This window comes from Neopsephotus bourkii, unplaced genomic scaffold (assembly GCF_033783945.1).
Source record: "Neopsephotus bourkii isolate Nb327-2 ecotype Australia unplaced genomic scaffold, CSIRO-AGI_Nbou_v1 NB_234, whole genome shotgun sequence".
NCBI classification, from domain to species: domain Eukaryota; kingdom Metazoa; phylum Chordata; class Aves; order Psittaciformes; family Psittacidae; genus Neopsephotus; species Neopsephotus bourkii.
The window spans coordinates 4686878-4710652 of NW_026900744.1; the positions used below are offsets into that span (position 1 = coordinate 4686878).

The following is a 23775-nucleotide window of genomic DNA, read 5'->3' on the forward strand; positions in this document are numbered from 1 at the left end:
TGGGTCTGTAATTAACGCTGGAGATTATCCCCAGCAGCCCCACTGCGCAGGGGCCGTGGGGGAGAGGGGAACGTCAGGGGCCGCTCCGGCAGGGGATGTGTGTGGGGGACATGGTTTCCCTCCTCTCTGCCCTACAGCCCCATCATCCCCTCCAGCCAGGGTATAGCCCTCCTCCTTCCACAGGCATCCCATCCGCTCCCAGGGATTTAATCAGGCGTTTACACCTCATCTTGGAGTAAATGACTGGTAAGAAGTGCTGGGGGTGGAGGGGTGGCGGTGGGGGTGTATCAGCAGCCCCGGTTTTGATTGACAGGATGGAGGACCATTGAAAATCCTGCTGGGTAGCTCCCGGGTCGCTATGAAGCTCCTTTTAAAAATCCCTTCTTCAATGCTGCCTCCCGGTAGATGGCAGCTCCGCCGGGCGCGGAGGCAGCGCGCAGGCAGCGCGGGCGGATGGAGTAGGGCGGGACGGGGCGCAGCGCCGCGCTCCCACGGCGGGCGGAGAGGCTTCGCCACCGCCCCAGGTAAGAACCCCCCCCCCCCCCATACACAGCCCCGGGCAGCGCGGGTCCAGCGGGTTGGGGATGCGGGGGGGAAATAAGGGGAGTTTGGGGCTTGTTTGCGAAGAGGGGGAGCCGCCGGTGGGGATGCGCTCACCGCAGAGGGGGGAAACCCGGGCTCCAGCGCAAGTCCCATCTCCTTCTGTTCTCTTTAGTTTTGCTTTATGCGGAGTACTTCACAGTTTCACAAAGTAAAAAAGGCAAAACCCCAGCTACCAGCCCAGGGCCTCGCTCACTCCGAACCACGCGCTCCGGTGTGGATTTAGGCAGGGGAAAAGAGGGGTGCAGCCCTGCTCGACGGAAGGCGGGGGACGTGCATCCCTCCGTCTGCCGTGCGCTGAAGAGGGGAAGAGTGCAACTTTCTCCCCACAGTTTCCATAATGATGTTTTAATAAGCCGCGCAGCCCGGTGAGAGCTTGCCGGAGGGTCAGAGCGACGGGGTGGGGGGGCGATGGACCCGCTTAGGGGTGGCTCGGGGGTTGTTTATTCTTTCTGGTGCGGCTCGAAGTTGAGCGCGGAAGGGATGGTAAGAGAGGGCGAGATTCCGGCAGCGCTGCGAAACCTGTCTAGGGCAAAATTACCCACTCCTACACCAGCCCTTTGCGTAGTTAGACGGTAAAACGGTCGGGGACCCGCCTGCACGGAGCTGTGGGGGCCGGTCTGTGCCGCCCCCCTCCTTGCTCTCGCTCTTCAAGAGGTATATAAATCCCGGACCTGCGCTGTCAGGCTCGCTTGATAAATTAAGGGCTTCGCAGTCGAAACCTATTTACACCTCCATTACAGGGCTAACCAAATGGGGATCAGCATGCATATTTTTACCGCAAGAGATCTCATACATCTCCGCCAGAGTCGCCCCTCGGGCCATGGGATAACAGATAGGAAAGGGGGGGTTCCTCTGCAGCCAGCACTCGAGTGAAAAAAAAAGTCCGTGTCCCCGCTCGGTGCCGCCGCCCGGGGCACCGGGGACCCGTGCCCTTTGCAGGGGGCAAGGAGAGGGCGAAAGTGACCTCCTCGGGATGGGGGTCCCGCCGCGGGGGGAGAACGGGGCACAGGCCCCTCCAGCCCAAAGCAGGGCCCTTGAAGTTTCGCCTTCGGGGTAGATGGGGTTTAACTGCGGGACCGGCGGTGGTTGCCCCTTTTCGTGGGAAGAAGGGGCAAGAAATTCTCCGTACGGAGCCCTGCGGTCCCCGCTGCCGGCGGCTTTCTCCGGTTGCTCTTTTCGTTTACTTCCTGGTGAGGACCTCGAGGAGGAGCGGGGGTCAGCGCATCCCGAGCCGGGCCCTTGGTTTTCCGAGGGTCGCCTCTGCGGGTGCGGTAGGAGGAAGGACGGAGGGGGCACCATCCCCGTTTCCTGGTAGGATGCGCTTCCCGATCACTTTCGAAACGAAACGCGGGCGGAGCAAAGCGGCACCGAAGCCTGGGACCCAGAGAAGGCTCGGCCCAAACCCTCCGTCCCCGATGGGAGCAGAGGAGGCTCTGCGGGGTTTCCCCGCACCCTCCGCTGCAGCGGGCCGGGCTCCGGCTGCGTCCCGGGTCCGGTTCCAGCGGCGGGGAAAAAAGGAAATGGCCCCTCTTCGCCGCATCCCGTCCCCTCCGGCGGCCCCCTCCAGTTCCACTTGGTTAGCTCAAGTTTTCCATGTAAATGACAGTAATAAATATCTAATAATGTCCCGCAGCTATCGGCGGCTCGCCGAGCAGCCGGTATTAATGAGACATCCAGGGGAAGGGGGAGAAAGGAGGGGGGGAAGAATTAAAAAGGAGAAAGTTTTTCCGCTCTCCCCAACCGGTTCCTGTAAGCGAGGCGGGGATGGGGAGCGCAGAGCCCCTCAATTCCTCCTCAGCGATAGCACCTGTGGGTCGCGCTCGGGTTCAAACCCGTCCCCTGTAATTAAACCCCTTCCTAAATCCCCGCAATTCTCCCCGAGGGCCCGGGAAGCGGCGGGCCCGGTTGCATCCCCAGCCCGGGGGCTGCCCTCCCGAAAACCCTGCGGAGATGCCTGAGCCCGACCCCGCCGTGATTCCCAAACAACTAATGGGGCTGCAAAGAGCTTTTAATGTTGATGGGGTCGGGGAGGAGGGGGTAGGCTTAAGGCTGAAATTAAACCGTGAGAGTTGGATTTGTTCGCCTAACGCTAAGCAAATGAACTGATTACCTTCTTTCCAAAAGCATCAGTCATACTACATTAAGTAGCAGAGAGCTAATTATCCCAATTAGGAGGCTGATTTATAATTAATGGCTTGGACCAAGTGATAATTGGATGTTAATGGATAACAGTTTTGTTTGAAGTAGCCTCCCGCTTCCCCAAAGGCAGGGCTGGAGGGTTTGGGGTTTTTTTAACTCTCCCTCTCCTCTCACCGCTGCACAAAGCAAATGAGGAGTGGAATCCGCTCCTGCCTTGCACGGAGGGGACCGTCCCGGATCGCCAACCCGGCCGGGGTTCAGCGAGGTGGGCTGCGGACTCACCTCCAGAGAGTCCCTTCCCCAGCTTCTCAAACAACCCCTGTTGCTGTTTTTCCTCCCTTCTCTGCTTTTGTAAGCCGTGGACACCTGACCCATAGCAGCCGGGGTGTCTCACGTCCACAGTGGGTGCTAGCGTCCTCGATGGGGGCAAAGGCTGAACCCCAAGGGGTGCCCCACTGCAGACGAGGCTGCCCCGCTGCCCCAGGGACAGCAGGATGGGTCTCACCCCGAGGAAGACGGGTTTTATACCCTCCCTGGTCCACATTCACAGTGCAGTGGGGAGCACAGAGAGAATCTGCAGTTTCTCACCGCTCTGCATTTCCCTTGACCACATCTCAGATGGCACATAATCTCAGAACTGGCGCATTGACTGTTTAGTTTTCCTCTTCCACGCTCACTTTTCCACCCGCAAGCCGATGCAAGTCAATCCCAGTTCCTCCTTAGCCCCAGCTGTCGAGACTTGGACCTACAGCCCTTTGGCTTTCAGACTGTGTTTCTAAGGTCAGTTTTTCCGTTCTAAGTAAGAACCGTACGGGCAGAAAATTCCTGAAAGGGTAAAAGTGACTTCAACTCGGAGTTACCCCGTGACTGATGAGAGGTTGTATTAAATTACACCAAGGTACTCAGTACAAAAATACATCCACAATCTCACCGTCAGTATACAGGAAGCCAGTTTAGATTGGCTTTCCAGCTTTCCTTGCTAATTTAAAGAGATCTTGATGTTTAAATGAGATGTTCTCCCTTTGCTCATGTGTGATCTTACCACCGTCTCAGAAGACACAGCTCTGTTTCACAGAGTTGGTGCAGATGCGGCTTCTCCTTAGTGCTAGGGTCGTTACCTGCATCAAAGAAATAGAGCCGGAGGAACCTCTCACAGGTCAGAGGGAAGGGCAGGCTGGCCAGGCAAGTTTTGCACGATATAGTCGTAAAGGGAGTGACTGCAGTGGGTTTTGTTCCCTGTGTCTTTACACTTTAAAAGAACGTTTAGCTGAGAAAGAGGGGGATCAGATGAAAAGAAGCTGGGGTGAGCAGAGTTTCTCTTCCCTCTGTCATTATCAGAACCAGCCCTGCCAAAACAAAGGCGCTGCAGAGAAGGTGCAGGACCAAGCTCTGATGTGGTTACCTACTAGTTTTGCGGTGAAGCGATGGGCGCACCCTTTAGCTAGAAGTATCCCGTGTTTTCTAAGACACCATTTATTCTTTCAGTGTTTTTTCAGGGTCATCACGAAATTCAGCTGGTCAGGTTGGAAATGCTCCTACTGAAGCATTGGTGAATGTCAGTTGCCTTCTAAAATATTTAGTGTTGAGTGCCACCACTCATGTTCGAACAGAAATGCTTACAGCTACCCGGCTTCATTTGGCAAAACCACACATGTAGGAAAACCACTGAAGAACGCACATTCAATAGAGCTCAAATTTTCAAGTTCTATGCAACTGTTGATTAACTGCCCTGCTTTAGGGCAATATCCATCAAAATGTGCTTGTTGTGAAGACAGTGGAGAATTCTGAAATGCAGCAAAATATCTAGGAATGAATTCCTGGTGCGCTGAGGTTAGCCCAATCCTGGGGCTTTTCCTGCCATTCTGTTCCAGAATACTGAAGTGGATTCTTTTTTTTTTGTCTCTTTTGACTTCATCAGGCTTTGGATCAGAGTCCTTACATTTTCTAAAGCAGGTCAAGTACTGATACAGCTACTGGGACAGGGACAGTCTCGGAGAGAAGGCTGGGACCACAATGGACCAGCAGTTCTCCAAAGGGTGGGAGATGGATGTTTACAGCCAGGAGTTGTGAGAGGACCACAAGACAAATGTGATTTCTTCCTGGCAGCTGCTGGCAGAACTCTTTTAGGATCAAGTACATCCTCTGTATGGCCAGAGCAACCATTGACTTGAGAAATGCTGCCCTAAAACTGTCCAAGATGCTAGAACTTAAAGTGTGTGTGGGGGAGATGCTTGGGAACTCGATGAGGAGATGCATTGCTCCCACAAAGGGAGCTGCAGAAAAGTGGTGTCTTCAACCATTTCACACCAACCATACTTAACACCGGGGCAATGAGCAGGCAGCAGCTCTGCATCCTCTTAGTGTGTGTTAGCTCAAGATGGTGAGATGTGCTTCTGCTGAAGGACTGCACATCTTTCCACAAAACCCAGTGGATATTTAGCTGCTCTGCCTGCTTTACAGTGCACAGCTCTTTAAAGCACAGATCACCTGCTGGTGGCCAAAATATATTGCTTACCCTGGCAACTGCACTTCAGCGTATGGTTCCAAGTGCTTAAGGGAAAGGAAGTGTTACATGTACCTGCTGTGCTCCCCAGCTGCTGGCATCTTTCCTGCTAACTCCAGTTCATGGCCTTGTTTTAAAGTGGCACAAGTCTTGTCCCTTCTCCAGCCCTTCCTACTAAATGCCCCTGAATTCAGATTGCTTTTTTAACATTATGAAGAAAATTATTGTTATCACTTGTAAAGAAGGAAAACTTAAAACTTCTGGTTCAATTCTTTGGAGGTATTAGAAATGCTCCACAATTGCATGACTTGCTGGAGCTGCTTTTCAATATTTATTATTTCTTTTTGACTAAGGTAGGACTTTTCTGTCATTTTGCCTTGTAGCTGATCTTAGTCTGAGCAGAAGCAGTTGCCATCATGTGTTTTGTGACTGTAATTTTGAGGGCTACGAGCACCATCTAAGTGCGAAAACCTGTGGTCCAGCTGTACTGGCAGAAACATCTTGGGTTCAGGCTCTCAGCTTCTGACTCGTTTGAAATTTGCTGGCTCTCTCAAAGATCAGCTTCAAGCAAAATTGCACTTTTCAGCTAACCAGCTGGAAGAGTACATAGGAAAGTCATACTGTGCCAACTGGGTTAAACTCCAATGATGCAGTGCAAACGATTGTGTTTCACAAAGACATGTTGCGCTCTCCTCCTTGTGTGTGTATCTAGCTGCTCTCAGCTAAACACCCAGAACTTAGGGTTCCAGATGACATTTACTCGATGAATGGTGATGGTGGGTGGAGAAATTGCCCTCCTTTCATGCCTCATCCCTGTTGCTGCCCTTGAAACCCAGCATTTCGGCTGAGGCATCAGACTAGAAAGTGCTGGGAGCAAGTGCACGTTCTTTTCTGCCAGTCCAGCTACCAGGCTGGCAGCACCTTAGAGCAGCAGGAGAGGAACTAGGAATGTCTTTCAGTGCCTGAGCTCTCGTGATAGGGCTCAGAGTGAGATTGCAAGATCAGTATTGTGGTTGTGGTACTCAGGACAGACAGAGGATCCTGGTCACTAAATGTCTTAAAAAGGCTTAAAACCATATTTTGACACAGAACGCTAGATCTTGTCTTGTTAACGAGACCAGTAGCATCCTCCAGGACATGGGTCCACCTTCCAGGGAGAGTGGAGATTCCTGAACACCACCAGCAGCTCCAAGGACCTGTCTCTAAGTCAGTCAGTTTGCTCATGCAAGCAGTCTGCAAACAAATACACGGCAAGCAAAATTGTACTGGGGGCAGAGAGCAGGCATTGAGCCACCATTGGCCGCCCTCCCCATGCTGCCAGCAGCCCTGAAGAAGAGCAGAGTTTGTGAAGTCTGAACCTCTCCCATTGTCTGGTTTGGAAAACTCTCTTCACCAGCATTAAGACAAACAAAATGATGCTTCTCAAGCACAACCGTTTTCCTAGAAGTGAGAGGAAAGGCTGAGCCAAACAAACTGCGTGCAAACACAACAAGCCAGAAACGCACTTGTTTTGGAAAGAGTGAGGAGGGAAAGTACTTGTTGGTTGCTTTTTTATTTTCCTTGCATATAAACTCACAAGTTAAACAGTTAAAGCTGTTTGTGAATTCAGTAACTTGATTGCAAAGTGCTTTAGGGTTACCCCATGTCAGGGCCAGTGCGGAGGCAGAGATGCTGTAAGGTCTCAAAACGTGGGAACAGATGGGCAGCACGGGTATGTGAGAGCCTGACTGCAGTGGGATGTTGCTGTGGTCCACATTCACCGACGTGCAGTGTGCAGCAGCAATGCTGTTGGAGCTGGACTATAGCTACTCCAAGCTTCTTAGGGTCGATCTGGGCTGCAGGGTTTGGCTTTAATTGCACTGTTAATCATAAGAAATCTAAAATGCATCATTTTAGTTGTTCTTTACCAAGCTGGAAGCAGGATGAGATCTTGAGACTAAAGTCAAAGTGATGTCCATATTAGGAGCTTTTCTTATTTACCCAGGAAAATGTTTCTGCTTCAGTATAAATGCCAAGAGCTTTCACTGAGCACTGCTCTGAAGGGGAGAAGGGAGGTGTGTTTATACTGATTTGATCTATAAACACTGATTGTCATGTGTACGGCAAGCAAGAGATTTAGCACCACAGTGATGGTTAGTGATCCCAGTCCTGGCTCTACACTGCAAATCGCTGGGCTCCAAGCCTTAAAACTTATGCCTGGCTCAAAAGTAGACTTTGAGAGTGTCTCTTACTTTATTTTATCTTATTTTGAACCTTGCGAGCCTGCCCTTTGAAGAAAGTCTTTACAAACAGAGGCCCTGTAACGTCTTTCGCAGGGAACTGTCTAATCAGTCACTGGGTTCTGTTATCTGGGGCTTTGAAGGGCAGAGAGGGAGAATGTTGGTTTCACAAAAGCCTTAAACAAAAATCGCAGCAGCTGATGAGAATTACCTCTGTCAGCCAGGGCCATTACCTGAGCTGCTTTCAACCTGGTGTGTGAGTTTGTAGAGCACTACAGTAAAACTTCCTTGCCTCAGCAGGATGCTCTGAGGTTTGTTTTATAAAACTCACAAACCCTCTTACAAGCTGTTATGTTCCTGGTACAAAGAGATGAGATTGCAAACACAATTGCTGTGCTTTTCAGCACCACAGCCCAGACCAAGGCAATTATTTGGCAAGGTCTATCCAAAAACTGGGGCGCTGTCCCAAACTGGAAGCATTTCCAAATTTCATCTGCTGGCAAACCTCCTGGTTTTAGGAAAAAAGATCTTTTTCACTGATGTTTTTTTGATAAAATTTATGATAAACATTTATGATAAAAACATTTATGATAAAGAAGGTTTTTTCATTTCATGCTGACCAAGGTCCACAGCAGTAGCTGAACATGAGCTGCAGGAATTGGCATAATCAGTCAGGTTTTGCTCTCAGTTTGTTGAGGCTTGTTTAACTAGACCTGAATCTAAGTAAAATCTCACTCTGCACTAAGAAATTGACTGCTTTTAAATCCAGGATTTACAGAGGTGTATAAATATTGCAGGAAGACCAGAAATGGGGAATCTTGTTGTTTTGAGAGCTGTTTTCAAATGCCTTTATTTCAGTTATCAGAAAAGTCCTTTGGAAGCCTGGTTTTATGGTGCATGTTGCTCCCGGACTTTGACGTTTGAATGAGAAGCTATGATGTATTGCAGTATTTCAAATTATTTATATTTCATCCACTACAAAAGTGAGATTGTTTCCTTACACATTCAGCAATCTCACGTGAGGAACAAAACTGATTTATAACAGGCTGGTTATTATTTTATGTGATTTTAGACCTTTATATATCTTAAAGATTTAGGGATACATATATCTATATATATATATAAAGATTGAAGAAAACGTCTGCAAGGATCATTTATTCAGGACCCCCAGGTATGTAATTCATTTAGTACCAAACACATATAAAACCGATGTCTGTATGTAGAGTGAGCCTATTTTCGTAGGCTGTTAGATAAGCAGAGACAGAGATGCATTATTTATCTTGCTGATTTAAAGTGTTTCTGAATAAGGACTCAAAGCATAAAATCATAAAGCAGAACAGCTCCAGGAGCGGGGGGGAGAAATATTTTGTTGTGATCTTATTTTTGATGATGATTATTGCCAGCGGTAATAAGGGGGATGTTGTTAGCACAAACCATTTGCTGTTATTCCCCATTAGTAACGAACAACGGGTTCCTGTGCTTTGCATAAACACGAGTAGTGATTTGTACCGCCTGAGCAGCTCCCGGCCTGGAGAACCACAACTTTTCTTTTTACGTGACAGGGCTGCTTCTCTTTATTTCTATCACCTGCAGGACCCCAAACACCAGACAAGAGAAACAGACTTTTCTTTCATGATTTATCTTTTTTAACGGATGCTTTCCCTATGCTCAAGCTGTGTCTTGCATTAGGGCACGCACTCAAGGCAGTGCTGAGCTCTTCCAAATTTCAAATGCATCTCTAGCGAGTCTCTCTTTATCACTAATGAACTATGATGTTGAAATTCACTCTACCAGGGAGCTGCCAAAGTCCGCATATAGCTTTTTTTAGTACAACTTATTTCCCACATGAAGTAGTCCTTATAAACTCCACTCCATCACCAACCCTCCCAGTTTCTGGACAGATTTAGTGAGATGATAACATAACACCCCACAGTGCCCACCATTCAAAAGCAGACTCTGGCATCCTCTTCTCGACTTCTCTAGGAAATTAAGCCTTTTTAACTCATTGGTTTTATTACCCCATTCTTCATGATGGCAACTGAGTATCTTGTATAGGTCAATGAATTTAGTCTCAGCACTCTTTGGGGGATCATTCAGTTTTTTGAGGGACCAACTAAAGGGAAAAGAGAAGATGCCAAAGCCCCTGCAAAGCTTCGAGTTCTACATCCAGCCTCAAACTCTTCTCACCCAAGTGTTTGCTTGAGGAGGACACACATCTTGCCCTGGGCATTATTTTACTTCTACCTGGGAAAACTGGTCAGAGTATGCTATTGAAGAAAATTCCTCCACCTCAACTCAGTTTAGATTTGGGGGGAAGAGGGTGTGTTACTACTGCATAATGCACTTGAGCAAAACCACCGTCTTGGTTTAAAGTTTTTTCCCTAAAGCAGTATTGGCACAGGGAGCTGCCGTTGATGTCCTTATTTAGGGCATCTTAGCATAGGGACAAACTCTTTGCCCATCACAAGTGACAGTTGAGGTTGCAGGATGCAGTGATAGATGATTCTCCTTGAATGAGTTTTGTCAGTTCTTTGTTAAAGGTCTTGTGTGTGACTGGCAGATGAAGCCAGGTACAGAGTGATTGTGTCTTGAGAGGTGGAGTAAGGGAGTGAAGTGAGGAGAGGAGTGAGCAGAAAATGCCTCTGATCTCAAATTTTTGGGTGCAGTTACTGCAGTTGCAGGTTGGGTTTTGTGGTTTTGTCTTCTTGTTTTTCCCTGACAGGAGGGAAAATAGAGATGTTTTGTTACAAGAAAACTTCAATATCTCATTTTGAAAAGACATTTTATTATTCCCAGATCTGATTCAGTTCCACACATACACAAGCTGCAGTGTAGGAACAGGAGTTTTTACCTGGTGAGGAAATGCATGATTCTCTCCTCTTCTTGTCTGAGGACAACATTATGTGTCTGGATACAAAATGAATTACCAGTTAAACAGGGAAATTTAAAGCCTTTTGCAAAAGTTGAGAAGCCAAAGCTGATAATATTAAAACCCATGGCCAAATTCTGCTTATATACTATACCATTAAGTGGTATACAATAAATTGCAATACTCTTGTGCTATATGACTTTATGGAAACCTGAGGTTTTCAAGGCCAGTGTTGGGAAGCGGTGGATGGGAGCCACGTTGCAACTGGAGTAATGCTGCTTTGCTGCAGGATAATGGGTTTCCCAGTCCTGGTTGGCAAATGCGTGAATTGTTTTGTTAGATTAAGCAGCAATTGTGGAATAAAGAGTGATCTGCTCTCTGGATTAGTCTGGGATGGGCAGGGACCTATATTGCCTGGCTTCTAGGCAATGCAGATGATGCAGAAACCTGGGTTTCTCACAGCCAGCAGCAGTTAAAGCTAACGGGAACCCCTAGTCCTCTCTGTGGGGACAGATCTTAGAAGGACCTATCTCTTCCCTATAGGCTTAGAAAGAAAAATGGTCTCAGCATCCATGTGACTTCCATGGCGAAGACTTAAGTGTGAGGTAAAAGCCACAGGAGAGTTTTTGGGACTGAGGTAGTAATGCCAGGATTGCAAAGGCAGAAGGAGTGGGAACCCCGGCAGGGTCCAGCACACGGCATGGTGCAGAGATCTCACAGCGTGGTGCTGCGAAACATGGTTAACAGGGAAAGAGCAAGTCTTTTGATGCCGGGAATGTCACTGATGAGGTCCAGAGGGGCCATGCAGAAGGAAACCACCAGCCCCAGGTGCTGCAGGGAGACATCCATCCCCCTGTGCTGAGCAAATACCGCAGGACCAGCCCTCTGTTTTCGGCAGGGGCAAACCCAGGCTAGCCTCACTCCGTAGTGTTTTTCCTGCACCTTTTCTCAGCTCCAAACTCCTTTCTACACCGCTCCCAACTCTCCAATGACCTCTGATGCAGAAAATCAGGTCAATGCATCCCCTTTCTTTTGGGATGGACCTTACCTTACTCTCCCAGCTGCTCTTAGCTTGTACCTTTCCATGGAGCAGAAGCTCAAACTTTGCTCTCATCCTCCTCCCAGCTGTGGCTGTTCCTGAGGCCCTCCAGCCACCCAGAGACATAAAAGATGCATTTGCGGAGTTTGAAAATTAAAACCATCTATACAGCCAGTGGGAAGGGATCAGCTTATTTGGTTGCTTAATGAAATATAAAGATTATTTTAACCAGTGTAAGCACTATTCGACAGCTTGTGAAACACGGCAGTGGCTTGATGAATGGCTTTCTCCATTAAAAAAATTGCTGCATGATGTCTTTTAAATATTTAATTTATTGGGGTTGAAGTGTGCTCGGAGCTGATGGTTAAACAGGAGCTGCTTGTGGTCTCAGTTAACTTTGCTTACGAGGCTGAACAGTCTCGCTCAGTAAATTCCCTCATTTTTGATACTGAATCTGGGATGATACATTTGCTGCACAAGTGAGTAGGAAGTTCTGCCTGTTGTCTGCGCCACAGCATGCCAGGGAGTCATCACCAAACTGTGATGGGTATTGACTCCCGTCCTGAGTCCACCATTAAGTCCCCTGCTTTTTATTTTCTTTATTCTTTATGTGATGCACTCTCTTCTAGGCCACCCAGAAGAGTTTGTTCAGACACACATGTACACACAAAAGCATCTTATAACAATCAAATAAACAGCAATCTTCCCGGAGCAAGTGTTTCAGTGGAAACACTGAGCTCCAGACACAACATCATTGGCAGTGTCCTCTGAAGACTGTATAGTATGGGAAAATTCCTCTCCTCTCCCTCTTCATTTGTCCCTTAGTGTGCCAGCTTGGTACACAACCAACGTCATGCAAGGGGGAGTAGAAAAGAAACAGGCGTTTCTGTGAGTTGGGAGTCAAAGAGACTTGGCCTCCCATGTGTCTCCTGGCAAGGCTGAGCCCTGGTGTGGATTCTCCAACGTCTGTTAAGGACAGAGGTCTGGCAGCAGCCCAGGGCAGTTAGTAGGTTCTGTGTCCTCAAATGATTTCCACAAAGCATGCAGGAACTTAAGCTTTGAGCTCCCCACCCTGCTGGCCAAAGCTGGTGGAACCAGCCAGCTGATTCACTAGTTAAGGGGTGGGAAGGGAGGAGGCAACACGAAGTTGCAAACCTCTGTTTCACTGCCTGTGTTAGGCAGAAAAGCCAGTCTGCTTCTGGACTGCGAAAACAAAGCAGCAAACAACTCTCCAGCTGGCTGTAGTGGTCTTGCTGATGATGAGGTCTGGCTGAGCACTGCTGCCCGCTGGGCCAGACTGGTGTGCGCTGAATGCTATGCTGCCATAGGCTGGGGTGGGATGATGCTCTTTGGAAATGAGCATGCCAAGGATGGGGTAAGGCTGCTCCACAGACACCACCAGAAGCATCCATGGTAGTGTCCAGGTCACAGACCTGCAGGTCTTCCCCAGGTATCATGGAAAGATGTGGCCACATCAATGGCACATGTCACTGGGTCAGGTTCTGGTCCCTTATCATGTTCCACCAGCAGCAAAGCAACATCCCTGCTGTAATCTCGCTGTGAACCCACTGTGGGGAAAACTAAAATGCCAACAATCTGTTGGCATGTGAAGTCCCTCCTCACCTTCAGCAGAGAACAAAAAGACAATTTTGGCATTGCTCAGATCTTCCCTAAGCTCGATTAGAGCAGAGCTATGGCATTCTTGTGTTTAGGCCAGCATGTGAGCCAAAAATATCTGTTTTCACAGTGGTTCAGCTTAGAATAGTATGGACTTTCTCTCCTCTTAGAGTGAATAAATCCTTAATAGGATATAGATGAAGGTTATTATTTTGGTTTGGGGTTGTCTTTGCTTTTCTAAAAACTAGGGCAAAATTTGAAATTAAGCATTTTGAATTCAAAAGTAATTGCCTGGATACCATAAAACAAAGCAGATCTGATTTTCCCCTGCTTTTCAGAACTAGCTACAATACATCTCGTTAAATGCATTTTTCAATATATCAGCTATTCACACAAAAATTGTCAGCCTGTAGGACAGCTAGGAGGTAGGTTTTTTCCTTATAGTTCTACATAGGATGTGGTAGTCAGTGATGTGACCAGTAATGTTCTCCATGGGCCATAAGGATGTGGCTGGCATTGTGCAGAGCAAGGTGGGATGTGGATCACTTCCAACTTGAGATATTCTATGTTTTTATGTAGGTACTGGATAGCCACTGATCTCTCTTTGAATCTAAAACTAAGGGATTGGGGAGTGAATCCAGGGTGGGTGAATGGGGAGACACAAAACAGATGAAGATGGCACTGGGGTGTGTATCAGGTCTCTATGATGTAAACGCACCTGGATCTGTTGCCTTCCACCAGTGCTCGTGGCACTGAAATGATGTGGTGGCAGAGCACAAGGGACTTCAGGAAATAGGAATGAGGCTGAGTGCTAGATTCCCAAATTATTGGTTTATAATTACTGCAGCCTCTTTGAGAAGACAATCCCAAAGGCAATGCTGTCACTTATGACACAGGATCATATAATCCCTCAGTCTAAACCAGAAACCCATCCCAGAGCAATGAAGACCATCCCTGAGCTGGCAGAATGACCAAACTCTAACTGTATACCTTCCTTCTGCATTGCTGGGTACCACATTGAAGAGATGCTTGAGAGGGTGAAGCCACAAGGTGCCCCAGATCATTGCCAGACCATATAGGACAAAATTTAGCTGCTTTTCCCAGGAGCTACAGCTTGGTCTCTGGATGTTAAACAAAGTCACTCCATGTTTGCGCTTCCTACATCAAGGTGGTTTGGGAGAGAGCAGCAATTCAGAGCAGGAGGGGTAGTGGGACCAATTTGCTTCCATTCCTTCCTCTTTAATGAGAGTCTGTCCTCCATGGTGTAAATCCTCCACAGGACAAAATGGAAGTCTTTCCTCATTTGTGTAGAAAAAGCAGCAGATAGTTGTTTATGCAAATTTCTGCTGTTCAATGCATCAGGTTTCTCCTGAAATCACAGGAGTTGAACCACCTCCCTCCAGCGATCGGTGGTTTCTAAGAGATTGCCTAGATAACCCATCTGCTTTCCTTAGCTTAGTTCAGCTGGACATCTTTCTTTGCATGTTCATTCATTCATTGCACGGACTTCCCAGATGATGAGTTGCTGATGTAAATGGTGTTTTAAGAATTACATTTTGTGGCAAGTATTTCACAACTTCCTTTCCGATGTCTTACAAGCTGCAGAAACGGCATCCTGGAGGCCCTCACTCATTTATAACAGGGATTTTTGAAGCATCACTCAGCTTTTGAGATCAATATGAGCTCAGTTTTACAGATGGTCTGTGAGGAAAAACAGCTTGAAGCTTCACGCAGAGCCCACACTAGAAAAAAAAAAAAGCCATTTGTTTTTGGAAATAATTTCCTTGCTATTGAGCTATGAAACATCAGTATTTATTGCAAACCTTAATTCCCTCTTTAGTCATAACATTTGTGGTCCTATTATGCTGCAGATTTATTTTCTTTTACACCACATGTGGGTTTTTTTCCCTGTACCATTTGTATTTCGTTATGAGGAACTTTGAGAAGAATGGATGGAAACAAATTACATACGAATGAGTTCCGGTAAGAAAGGTTATTTGACATTACAGTGATGGGATTAAGGAACAGCCCATTGTAGGCAATGATAAGGACAAAATTCCAGCTAGTCCTGAGATGAAAATCACAAGTTCATTGAAAATCACAATAATAAGATAAATATCATTATGGTATATTAAAAAAATCCTTTCCCATCTTTTGTTCAACATATCATGAGTGGGATATAGGCAGACACTTGTCTCTAGCTTGGAAGCCAATCAGGTGCTGTTGTTGCTTTAGGTCTACAGGAGGTATTTTGATTCCTGTCCCAGAACCTGTTGGAGTTGGGAGGTTGGAACTGAGCCTCGCATGCAGCAGTCTTAAGTTTGAGCTCAGCATTTCCAAAGCTTTGCTGATACACCAGGAGACTGGAATTGCACATTCTTAAGCATCTCTCTCCTGTAACTGCTGTTTTCCAGGTTTATGTCACCATGCAGCATTATGGAGTGAACGGTTACTCGCTCCACGCCATGAACTCGCTGAGCGCCATGTACAACCTCCACCAGCAGGCAGCTCAGCAAGCCCAGCATGCCCCTGACTACAGGCCCTCCGTGCATGCCCTCACCCTGGCAGAGAGACTGGCTGGTAAGAACAACTTATGGCTTTTGCTGTTCCCTGGGGAAAAGAACCCCTGTTGCTTGTGCTGAGTGAAACTCTCCTTTGGATATGGAGTGTGACATAGACCACTGGATGGTGCACACCACAATACTAGCCACGTGGTGCAACGTAGCCCACTGGCATGGCATGCACCACAATACTGGCCATGTGGTGTGACATAGCCCACTGGCATAGTGTGCACCTCAATGCTGGCCATACAGCCAAGACCTGCATGTGATACGTGCCCTCCTGTTTTGGCTGCCAGTGGACTGCTGCACCTCACTGCAGATTGGCTGGGGAGCCTGGGGGTGATAAGGGATGCAGCCCCACTATGTGGGATTGAAAAGGGAGAATTAAAACCACACTGGAATGTGTTTTAACAGGTGAACAAAAACATAGCAGAATATTTCATGTTCTTGTTGGAAAATAAGAGCACAATGAATATAAGCATGCAGTGAATTAGATTTCCCCATCGAGGGGCCTGGGACCTGCATCCCTTAGCAGCTATCTCCTGCCATCCCAGGCCGCAGCTTGTTCTTCGTTGTTGTCCCTTCTTGCAACTATTTTCTATTTCTTGTCTTACCAAGCACCTTGGAAAATCATCTTCATTTGGATCTTCCCTGGGTCTCACCTTGACCTATTTCTTCCTGGGGATCCTAGACCCTGGCGTGGGTAATGCTTTCTTGCAGGTCCTGTTGGCACCTTCTCTGTTGCTTTTGTATTTTGCCTTCCATAAGAGGTTTTTTAGGCTCAAAGAGGGTGTTATTTATACAGTGTTGTTGATGATGGGACAGTTAGGCAGGAACTGCGTCAATATTGTCATAATAAAGAAGTGCAAAGTCCAGATAGTATTTTATCATTTGGTAGGTGGAATTGTTCAAACATAATTGATGGAGACCTGAGACTATTTGATATGGTAGGGCAAACATATCTGCTCTAGATTTCAGCCTAACACGAACACCCAGATCTGGCTGAGATCATCATAGGCTACTACAATGCAAAAGGTCAACAGCTGCACCATCACCATTTTGGTCATGGCTTGGATGCAGTGTGTTAGAGAAGTCCTGACAACCAGTTTACTGAAGCTAAAGCAAAAAGTTACCGTAGGTGTGACTTTAGAGGCCTCCCCAGAATGGAATAATCTTCCCTGGCTGTCTGAAAGTTACACATCTGCTTTAAGATACCTTTCTAAAGTTGTCTGATACTAAAGGAAAACAAAATTGTGGAGTGACTCCTTCCAACCCAGAGTAGGTGGAAAATAATCATATATTCAGACAACTCTAGTGGATTAAATTTAAGTGTCAGGGCTTAAGCCAGAATAAGGATGCAGAAGTTTTGGGATTGTCCTTCTAGGTGGGTAGCCCAAAAAGGCATGGTGATGAAGGTCTCAGACTCTTTGGATCAGTGAACTCTCAAATCTTCATGCCAACAATGTTCTCCAACCCAGCTGCTAGTAGTGACCTCCTTAACACAGCTCCTTAAATCGCTCACTGTGGCATGTGGGATCTCTGGGGGGCTGTAGAGCAGAGCTGGGAGTCATTGTCCTCATCAAGAAAGAATCAAAGTGGGATCAAGGATATCTGGACTCTAATCCTGGCTCTACTACTGGGCTATGGAGTCATGACAGCTGGGCAGTTTCCTTGTCCTGGTCATCCATCCCCTGCTTCCCTCATCCTTTCAGCATGTAGGTGGTCAGATGGGAGTAGATGGTCCTGAACTCTGCAATATGTCTTGCAGGCCTTTGGTCTCAAAATGCCCCTTTCCTCTTGACAGATTTTTTTCATCATCTGCATCATTTACAGCAGAGCGTGGAGGACTTTGACCCAATCTATGGTAAAGCAGAGGGAGATAAAGAAAAGAATAAAAAAGCTATTCTCATGTTCTTGACTGGGAGATTCAATCGGTTTCCTGACCTCTTATCTTTAAAATTAATAACCCACCTGGAAGCCTTTCCAAATTAAATCCTACGGTCCCCTTCTCTGCTTATCATTGCCAGGGTAGGCATTATATACCTACGAGCTGATTCTTTTGCAGCTGCTTCACATTCTGTTACTTCTGAATATCTTTCAGTGCAGGTTATACATCTCATTTGCCTTCCAGGGACAGTCAGAATAAAGCAGCACAAAAGCAAATGACCTTAAGTCAGAAAACCGAGGTTTCTGATTGTTACTGCAAAGCCTCACCTGCAATTTATATTCTCCTTAGTGCACAAAGCCTGAAAACATAGTTAAAACATTAAAATAATTGCTGGTTGGCTCTCGTTGGAGTGGCCAAACTTAATGCATGAGCTGCTGCCTCTAGGGAACTCGTAGGTCTAACCTCTGTTCTAGGAATTCGGGAATATTCCAGCCTTCAGGTAGGGCGTTGAATCAGTGTCCTTTCTCCTGGTGTCTTGTACTCAAAGCACAAATGTTAGCTTTGCAAAATATTGCAGAGTAGCTTCAATTTCTTGTGCTGGAACATCCCTTCTCCTCTTCATCCCTTCTCTTCTGGATGCACTGTGTGCTGCGTCTGAATGCATCAAGGGTGGTCTCTTTACCTTCAAAGAAGCAGCATTTTTAACTCCCTGAGTTGCTCCGATACCTTGAACACAGAAGTCTCTTGTAGGTAACCAACACTATATCGTATTTGGCTGAAGACCTTTAGCCTGATCATGTCTTTTCCAGCTTGCCAAAACCACGTGGCTTTGGCAATCGCTCAGAAAGGCGCCGCAAATGCTGGCCTAGAATGAAACAGCTGGAAGTTTGGAAGAGGAATGTTTGAGCAGTGCAAAGCTGATTTGCTGCGCTCTTTAGACAATGTATTTGGAACCTGGCTGTGTGGTTCTAGGGCTGGCCTGACAGCAGGTTTTGTTTTATTGCTTAGATTCATACCACAGTGCTCATGACAAAAGCACAAATAAACAGCAGCAAGAGCCTTCATCTGGCTCCACAGGCTGATAATGCCGACTTTCCTCCCTGTTAGGTTGTTTTGTAGGGTGTTCATTCCTCCTTTCTACTGGAAGTCACATTCTTAACTGAATTAAAAATGATACCAGATACTGCTCTTTCTGCATTTCCTCTTTGAGAACAAACTTCTCGCCAGACTATTTCATTCCAACGCTGTAGCACAGCATGTCCCAACTTGCATAATAAAGGTCTTGTCTTTTTTCTTTTTTTTGCTTTGCTTTGCCTTTCCTTTCCGTCTCCTCTCCTTTTCCTCTTCTCTTCTCTTCTCTTCTCTCTTTCATTTTAAATAAAGTAATTTATTTTCTTTGATTTGGGATCTTTCTACTCCCACTAACTGTTGTGCAATAATAACGTCTCTGGTAAAATAGTAAGCCCTCTACTGTTGGCCTCAGATTTTCCCCAGACTGAATTTCTTCTCTGCCTGTGATTTTGCAAGCACACTTTGCAAAGTCAGACTTGTGAGTGGCTCCTCTACTGAGAAGAGCCCAGCACATGAGTCTTGGGCGTGCAGTCAATGGAGTTGGACTTGGTCCTGGCTAGTGTTTCCACCCCAGATGCTGGAGAGTGCTCTCGGTAACCCAGAACAGAACTCCAATATTATGCCTTGATAACTACAGTGAGCTACATATGAGACACTAAAGAAGAGCCAACTCAGCCTGGTTTCTGGGAAGATGCATGTCTTTTAAGGCAGCTGCAGCCAACAAAATGAGCCAGAGGCAGCTGTGTTCAAGCTGCATGTACTCTTCCCACTGATCAGCACCTCATGGCAATGATCAAGCCTGCAGAAGCTTAGCCTCTGGCTTTAAGGAGAGCATGTCATATAATATCGGGCCCCTTTTCTGATTACAGTGGTGAATATCCCCACCTTATTTTGTCTTTCTTAATGAAAGAGGCTTTATTTATGCCACAGTGAGGTCTGGGCATCTGTATGTCCTGCTCTGCTGCTGTTGGAGCAGATTGGCTTGTTTCAACCAAATTTAGCATTGGAGTCTCAACAGTTTCTATAGCTGCCATAGAAAGAGGTTCCCCCTCCAGAACAAGCTTTCTAATGAGAGGTTTTATCACCTCCAACACCTCAATTAACCAACAAAATGTGTGTATGTGTTTTACTAGATCTAGAGCCATGAAAAAAATGTTTGGAAGGTTCTGGTGTTCACCAGTGCTTTATTCAACTGTGAGCATACAAATTCCAATAATTAAACTGGCCACTTTTCTTGTCTTCCAACGGCTGTACATTTCAAGACATCATTTTGGAGGCACGTTATGGATCCCAGCACCGCAAACAAAGGCGAAGCCGCACGGCCTTCACCGCCCAACAGCTGGAGGCGCTGGAGAAGACCTTCCAGAAGACTCACTACCCAGATGTGGTGATGAGAGAGCGGCTGGCCATGTGCACAAACCTGCCTGAAGCCAGAGTCCAGGTGCTGATATTGTGTGGGTCTATGAGTGGGGATGTTTAAAAGAATATAGAGAGGATCCCAGGGGCATTTCAAGATCCTTCAAGTGTAACTAAAGATTCTGGGGCAGTGAAGTTGTCAAAGAAAGAGGAGGGTGGAGGCAGAGGGGGTGAAATCATCTGTAGTTATACATCTGCTAAAGAAATCCTTAATTCACACGCACATTTTTTAGATTTAGGATTGTCTGAAGTGCACACTGGTTTTCATTTGTTCTTTCACATTTATTTGGGGGAAATTTTAGAAACATCAACAGAAGTCTACTTATTTATTTATTTGCAAGGCTTTTCTGGCTTTCTCAGAAGAGCAGAAACCCAAGTAATTCCAGCTGCTCTTTTCCACCAGTGTCAATATTTGTAACATCTCAGGCCAAGGTTTGGGTTTGCGTTGTATGGTTTTTTTTGTTTAATTTCAACTAGTGCAACATGCTTCATAACCTGCTGGTGGGAAGGTTCTTGCACTGCTGGGCTTTAGAAGATTAAATAGCAAGTTCTTTAGTGTGAAGTAGATAAGTAGTGAAAAAAAGTAGTTCTTTTATACAAATGTCGAGACATTTTGATCTCCAAAATTCTCGTTTCCTCATTTAACTAACCAAACAACACTAACAAGATTTGCGAATTATTGCTTCCAATCCACTATACTGATTGAGGTTAGAAAAACACGGATTCTTTCCTCCTTCCTTAAATGCAGTTCCCAGATAGCAGCATATGTCTGTAATGAATTATTTTGAGTGTTCCTGCCATAGTTTTGGTACATCTATAACCAGACTGTTTTCTGAACTAACAGAGCACAGTCTTGTAAGCAAATGTAATGTCATCGGTTTCAGATATGAGACATTCTGGTTGGATGCAAATGCCTGATCAATTTAGAAATATAACAATGGCAACAAAAAAACCCAATAAGAACACCACCAGTGGAGTGTCTTAAAGAACGGTCATTTGCTAAAATATATTGTTGTGCCATGTGTCGAAGCATTGAAAACAAGTAGAGCTCTAAGATCCAGCCAAGGGGCATGCCATTTGGTCACAGTGGGCTTGCAGTACCTCATTACTTGGGGTGACTAATGCTTAATCTGGCACTAATCAGGATTCTCACCAGTTTTCCCCTTTGCTGTTTGTGGCACTGAAGGTTTGGTTCAAGAACCGGAGAGCCAAATTCCGTAAGAAGCAGCGTAGCCTGCAGAAAGAGCAGCTGCAGAAGCAGAAGGACTGTGAAGGGAGCCACAGTGAGGGAAAGACAGAGCTGCCCATGCTGGAGACCCAGCCCACCACCCCAGACACGGAGAAGGTCCAGAGCCTCCCGAGCGAGGTAGGCACGGACCTCAACCTAACCCTGTCGGAGCAGTCGGCCAGCGAGTCAGCGGCGGAGGACCAGACCGACAGAGAAGAGGAGTTCAAGAGCACCTTGGATGAGGTTAAAGTGGACAAGAGCCCTAGTGTGGACAACAAGGCTTTGAACTGCAAGAGAGCAAGCCCAAAAGCAGGTGAGGGGCAGCATCCTGATGGGGGTTGGTGTCAGGACCTGGCATTTCCAAGGGGGATGATGGTGGTTGGGTATAGGTCCTTATTCCCTATGGTGTGAGTGCTTGTATGTAGGCTGCCCAGACTTGTCCTCAGCACTAAATGGAACCCACACAGGTGCATTGTCTCCTGTAGCAGCAGCGTATAGAGAGCAAAGACCTTATCCTCAGGTTAGAGCTTGAGGAGACCAGTGCCTAGCGGCAGCAGAAATAATACAGCAAGAAAGCCTCATAGCAAAGAAGTCAGCCCCTGTTTTTATGCTGTAAGATGCTAAGCATAGAACAGACACAAGTTTAGCTTTCCTGAGCTAACACAACCCTTCTTATTTTCCCCTCTGATACAAAAAAGAAGCCAATGGTGCAGCCTAAGCCCTACTGGGGAGTGGGTCAGCACCTGCATCCAGCCTGTAGAAATAACCCCCATCCCCTCTGTTTCCCGCTACAGAGTCCCCTATCAGCGTGACTGTGACGCCTTCATCCAGCAGTGGCCTGGCTCAGACTCACTCCTACTCATCCTCACCCCTGAGCCTCTTCCGCCTGCAGGAGCAATTCCGCCAGCACATGGCAGCCACCAACAACTTGGTCCATTACTCCTCCTTCGAAATGGGGACACCATCTGCTATGCCCTACTTGGGCATGAACGTCAACATGGCTCCGCTGAGCTCCCTGCACTGTCAGTCCTATTACCAGTCGCTCTCCCACGCTCAGCAGGTCTGGTCCTCACCCATCCTGCAGGCCTCCAGCTCCCTTCCAAGCCTGAACAGTAAAACTACAAGCATTGAGAACCTAAGGCTCCGGGCAAAGCAGCATGCAGCATCTCTTGGGCTTGACACCCTACCCAACTGACTGCCAGATGAGCTACCAGTGCCCATGAGAAGATGCACCAGAGGTTGGCACTACACATGTCACTCGCTGAGCCTCCACCCACCCTCATCTCTTCCTGGAGTAAGGTGCTCCCTTTCAGGGAAAACTCTGCATCTATTAATGTCCTCTTAGCACCATGATTGCATCAGACATTGATACTGGCTTGGTCTTCACTAAATATTTAAGGAGGAAGGGGGAGAGGATGTATGTTTAGACAGATGAACTGTCCTCTGGACTGTCATGAGTTGAGTCTGTAATGTTCAGGAGAAGCCCCCTTTCCTCATCCCCACAATAATGTGCCAACTGTGTTATATACACCGTTTTTTGTTGTTGTTGCGTTCTTTGGGAAAAGAAAGAGTCCTGCTTTGTCTTGTATATAGTTTATAATGTTGACAGCACCCATCACCTGTGTGTTACTGTCAGTGTTACAGAACTGTGACGTCTTTTGCTTTTATTCCCCCCTTCCTTCTCAGTTTTAGTCGCTAGTATCAGAGTTACAAATCAACCATCCTCCCAACCTCAGCTCGTAGCTAATTGCACTTCTTGGGTCAGCATCCTAAAGGTGTCTATGACAAAGAGAAATCATGCACTTCACCGCTCCACTTCTTTCTCTGCTAAGGCTAATTTTGTAACACCTGGGAAATAATATGAAGGTGAATTTCCTGTTTAAGCACTTCCTATGAGGCAAGTATTTTTTTAATAGCACTTGTTCAAAGACAGATGACAAAATATTAGCCAAATACTGCTGGCTGGGGAGAAAAATGAAAGCCAAATTCATGGGATCATTTTTGATCTAGATTGTTTGCTTATTGATCTTCAGTGGAGTGTAAACTCTATTTACAAACTATGGAGTTTTCTTTTTGGACAGCATTTCAGTCTAACTTTGACAACAGAGAATAATAAAAGCTTTGTATGAACTCCTGGTGTGTTCATACACCATGAATTATATGGTTCTTTGACAAAAACTTGATTAATGCAAGCTGCGTCTAGAAAAAAGCTCTGATCACCAAATTCTACCCTCAAGCCTTGCAGCTTCAGAAACTGGTTAGCAAGCGAAAACGTAACCAGTGAAAAATGCTGAAATGCTGGAGGCAAAGCAGGTGATAAACAAGGGCTTTATATTCCTTCTGGAACATAAAGCCCATGGGTCTGAAGCCACTGGGGCTGAGATGAACTTGCCAAAAATGACAGACTTGCAGGTAACCAAAATCACCATCTTTACAATTATTTCAGTGAACGCTTTCATTGGCTGATTTGTCATGCAACCGAGGATGGTTTTCCTTGTTGAGAAGCAATGTTTCTGCCAACTCAAATCACGGTTGGGTTTTTTTTGCCAAACCAAATAAATCCTTTGAACCCACTGCTGTCATCCTGAGCATTAGGCAGGGATGACATCCAGATCTAATCTC

General features: G+C 46.6%; 1 protein-coding gene across 1 annotated transcript; it reads left to right on the plus strand.

The window, feature by feature from the left end:
- Nucleotides 1-137: 137 nt before the first annotated feature.
- On the plus strand, nt 138-22398 carry DMBX1 (diencephalon/mesencephalon homeobox 1). Its single transcript, XM_061344725.1, has 6 exons — nt 138-246; nt 406-524; nt 15404-15569; nt 19772-19950; nt 21112-21466; nt 21948-22398. The coding sequence occupies exons 1-6, from the start codon at nt 240-242 to the stop codon at nt 22346-22348; spliced, it is 1227 nt and encodes a 408-aa protein (XP_061200709.1). The 5' UTR covers nt 138-239; the 3' UTR covers nt 22349-22398.
- The last annotated feature ends 1377 nt before the right edge of the window (nt 22399-23775 follow it).

Bases quoted from the DNA above. Each gene is read 5' to 3' on its own strand.
- DMBX1 (XM_061344725.1), top strand. The intron at 15,570-19,771 runs GTAAGAACAACT...GTACATTTCAAG, and splicing joins CCTGGCAGAGAGACTGGCTG to ACATCATTTTGGAGGCACGT. The intron at 19,951-21,111 runs GTGCTGATATTG...GTGGCACTGAAG, and splicing joins TGCCTGAAGCCAGAGTCCAG to GTTTGGTTCAAGAACCGGAG.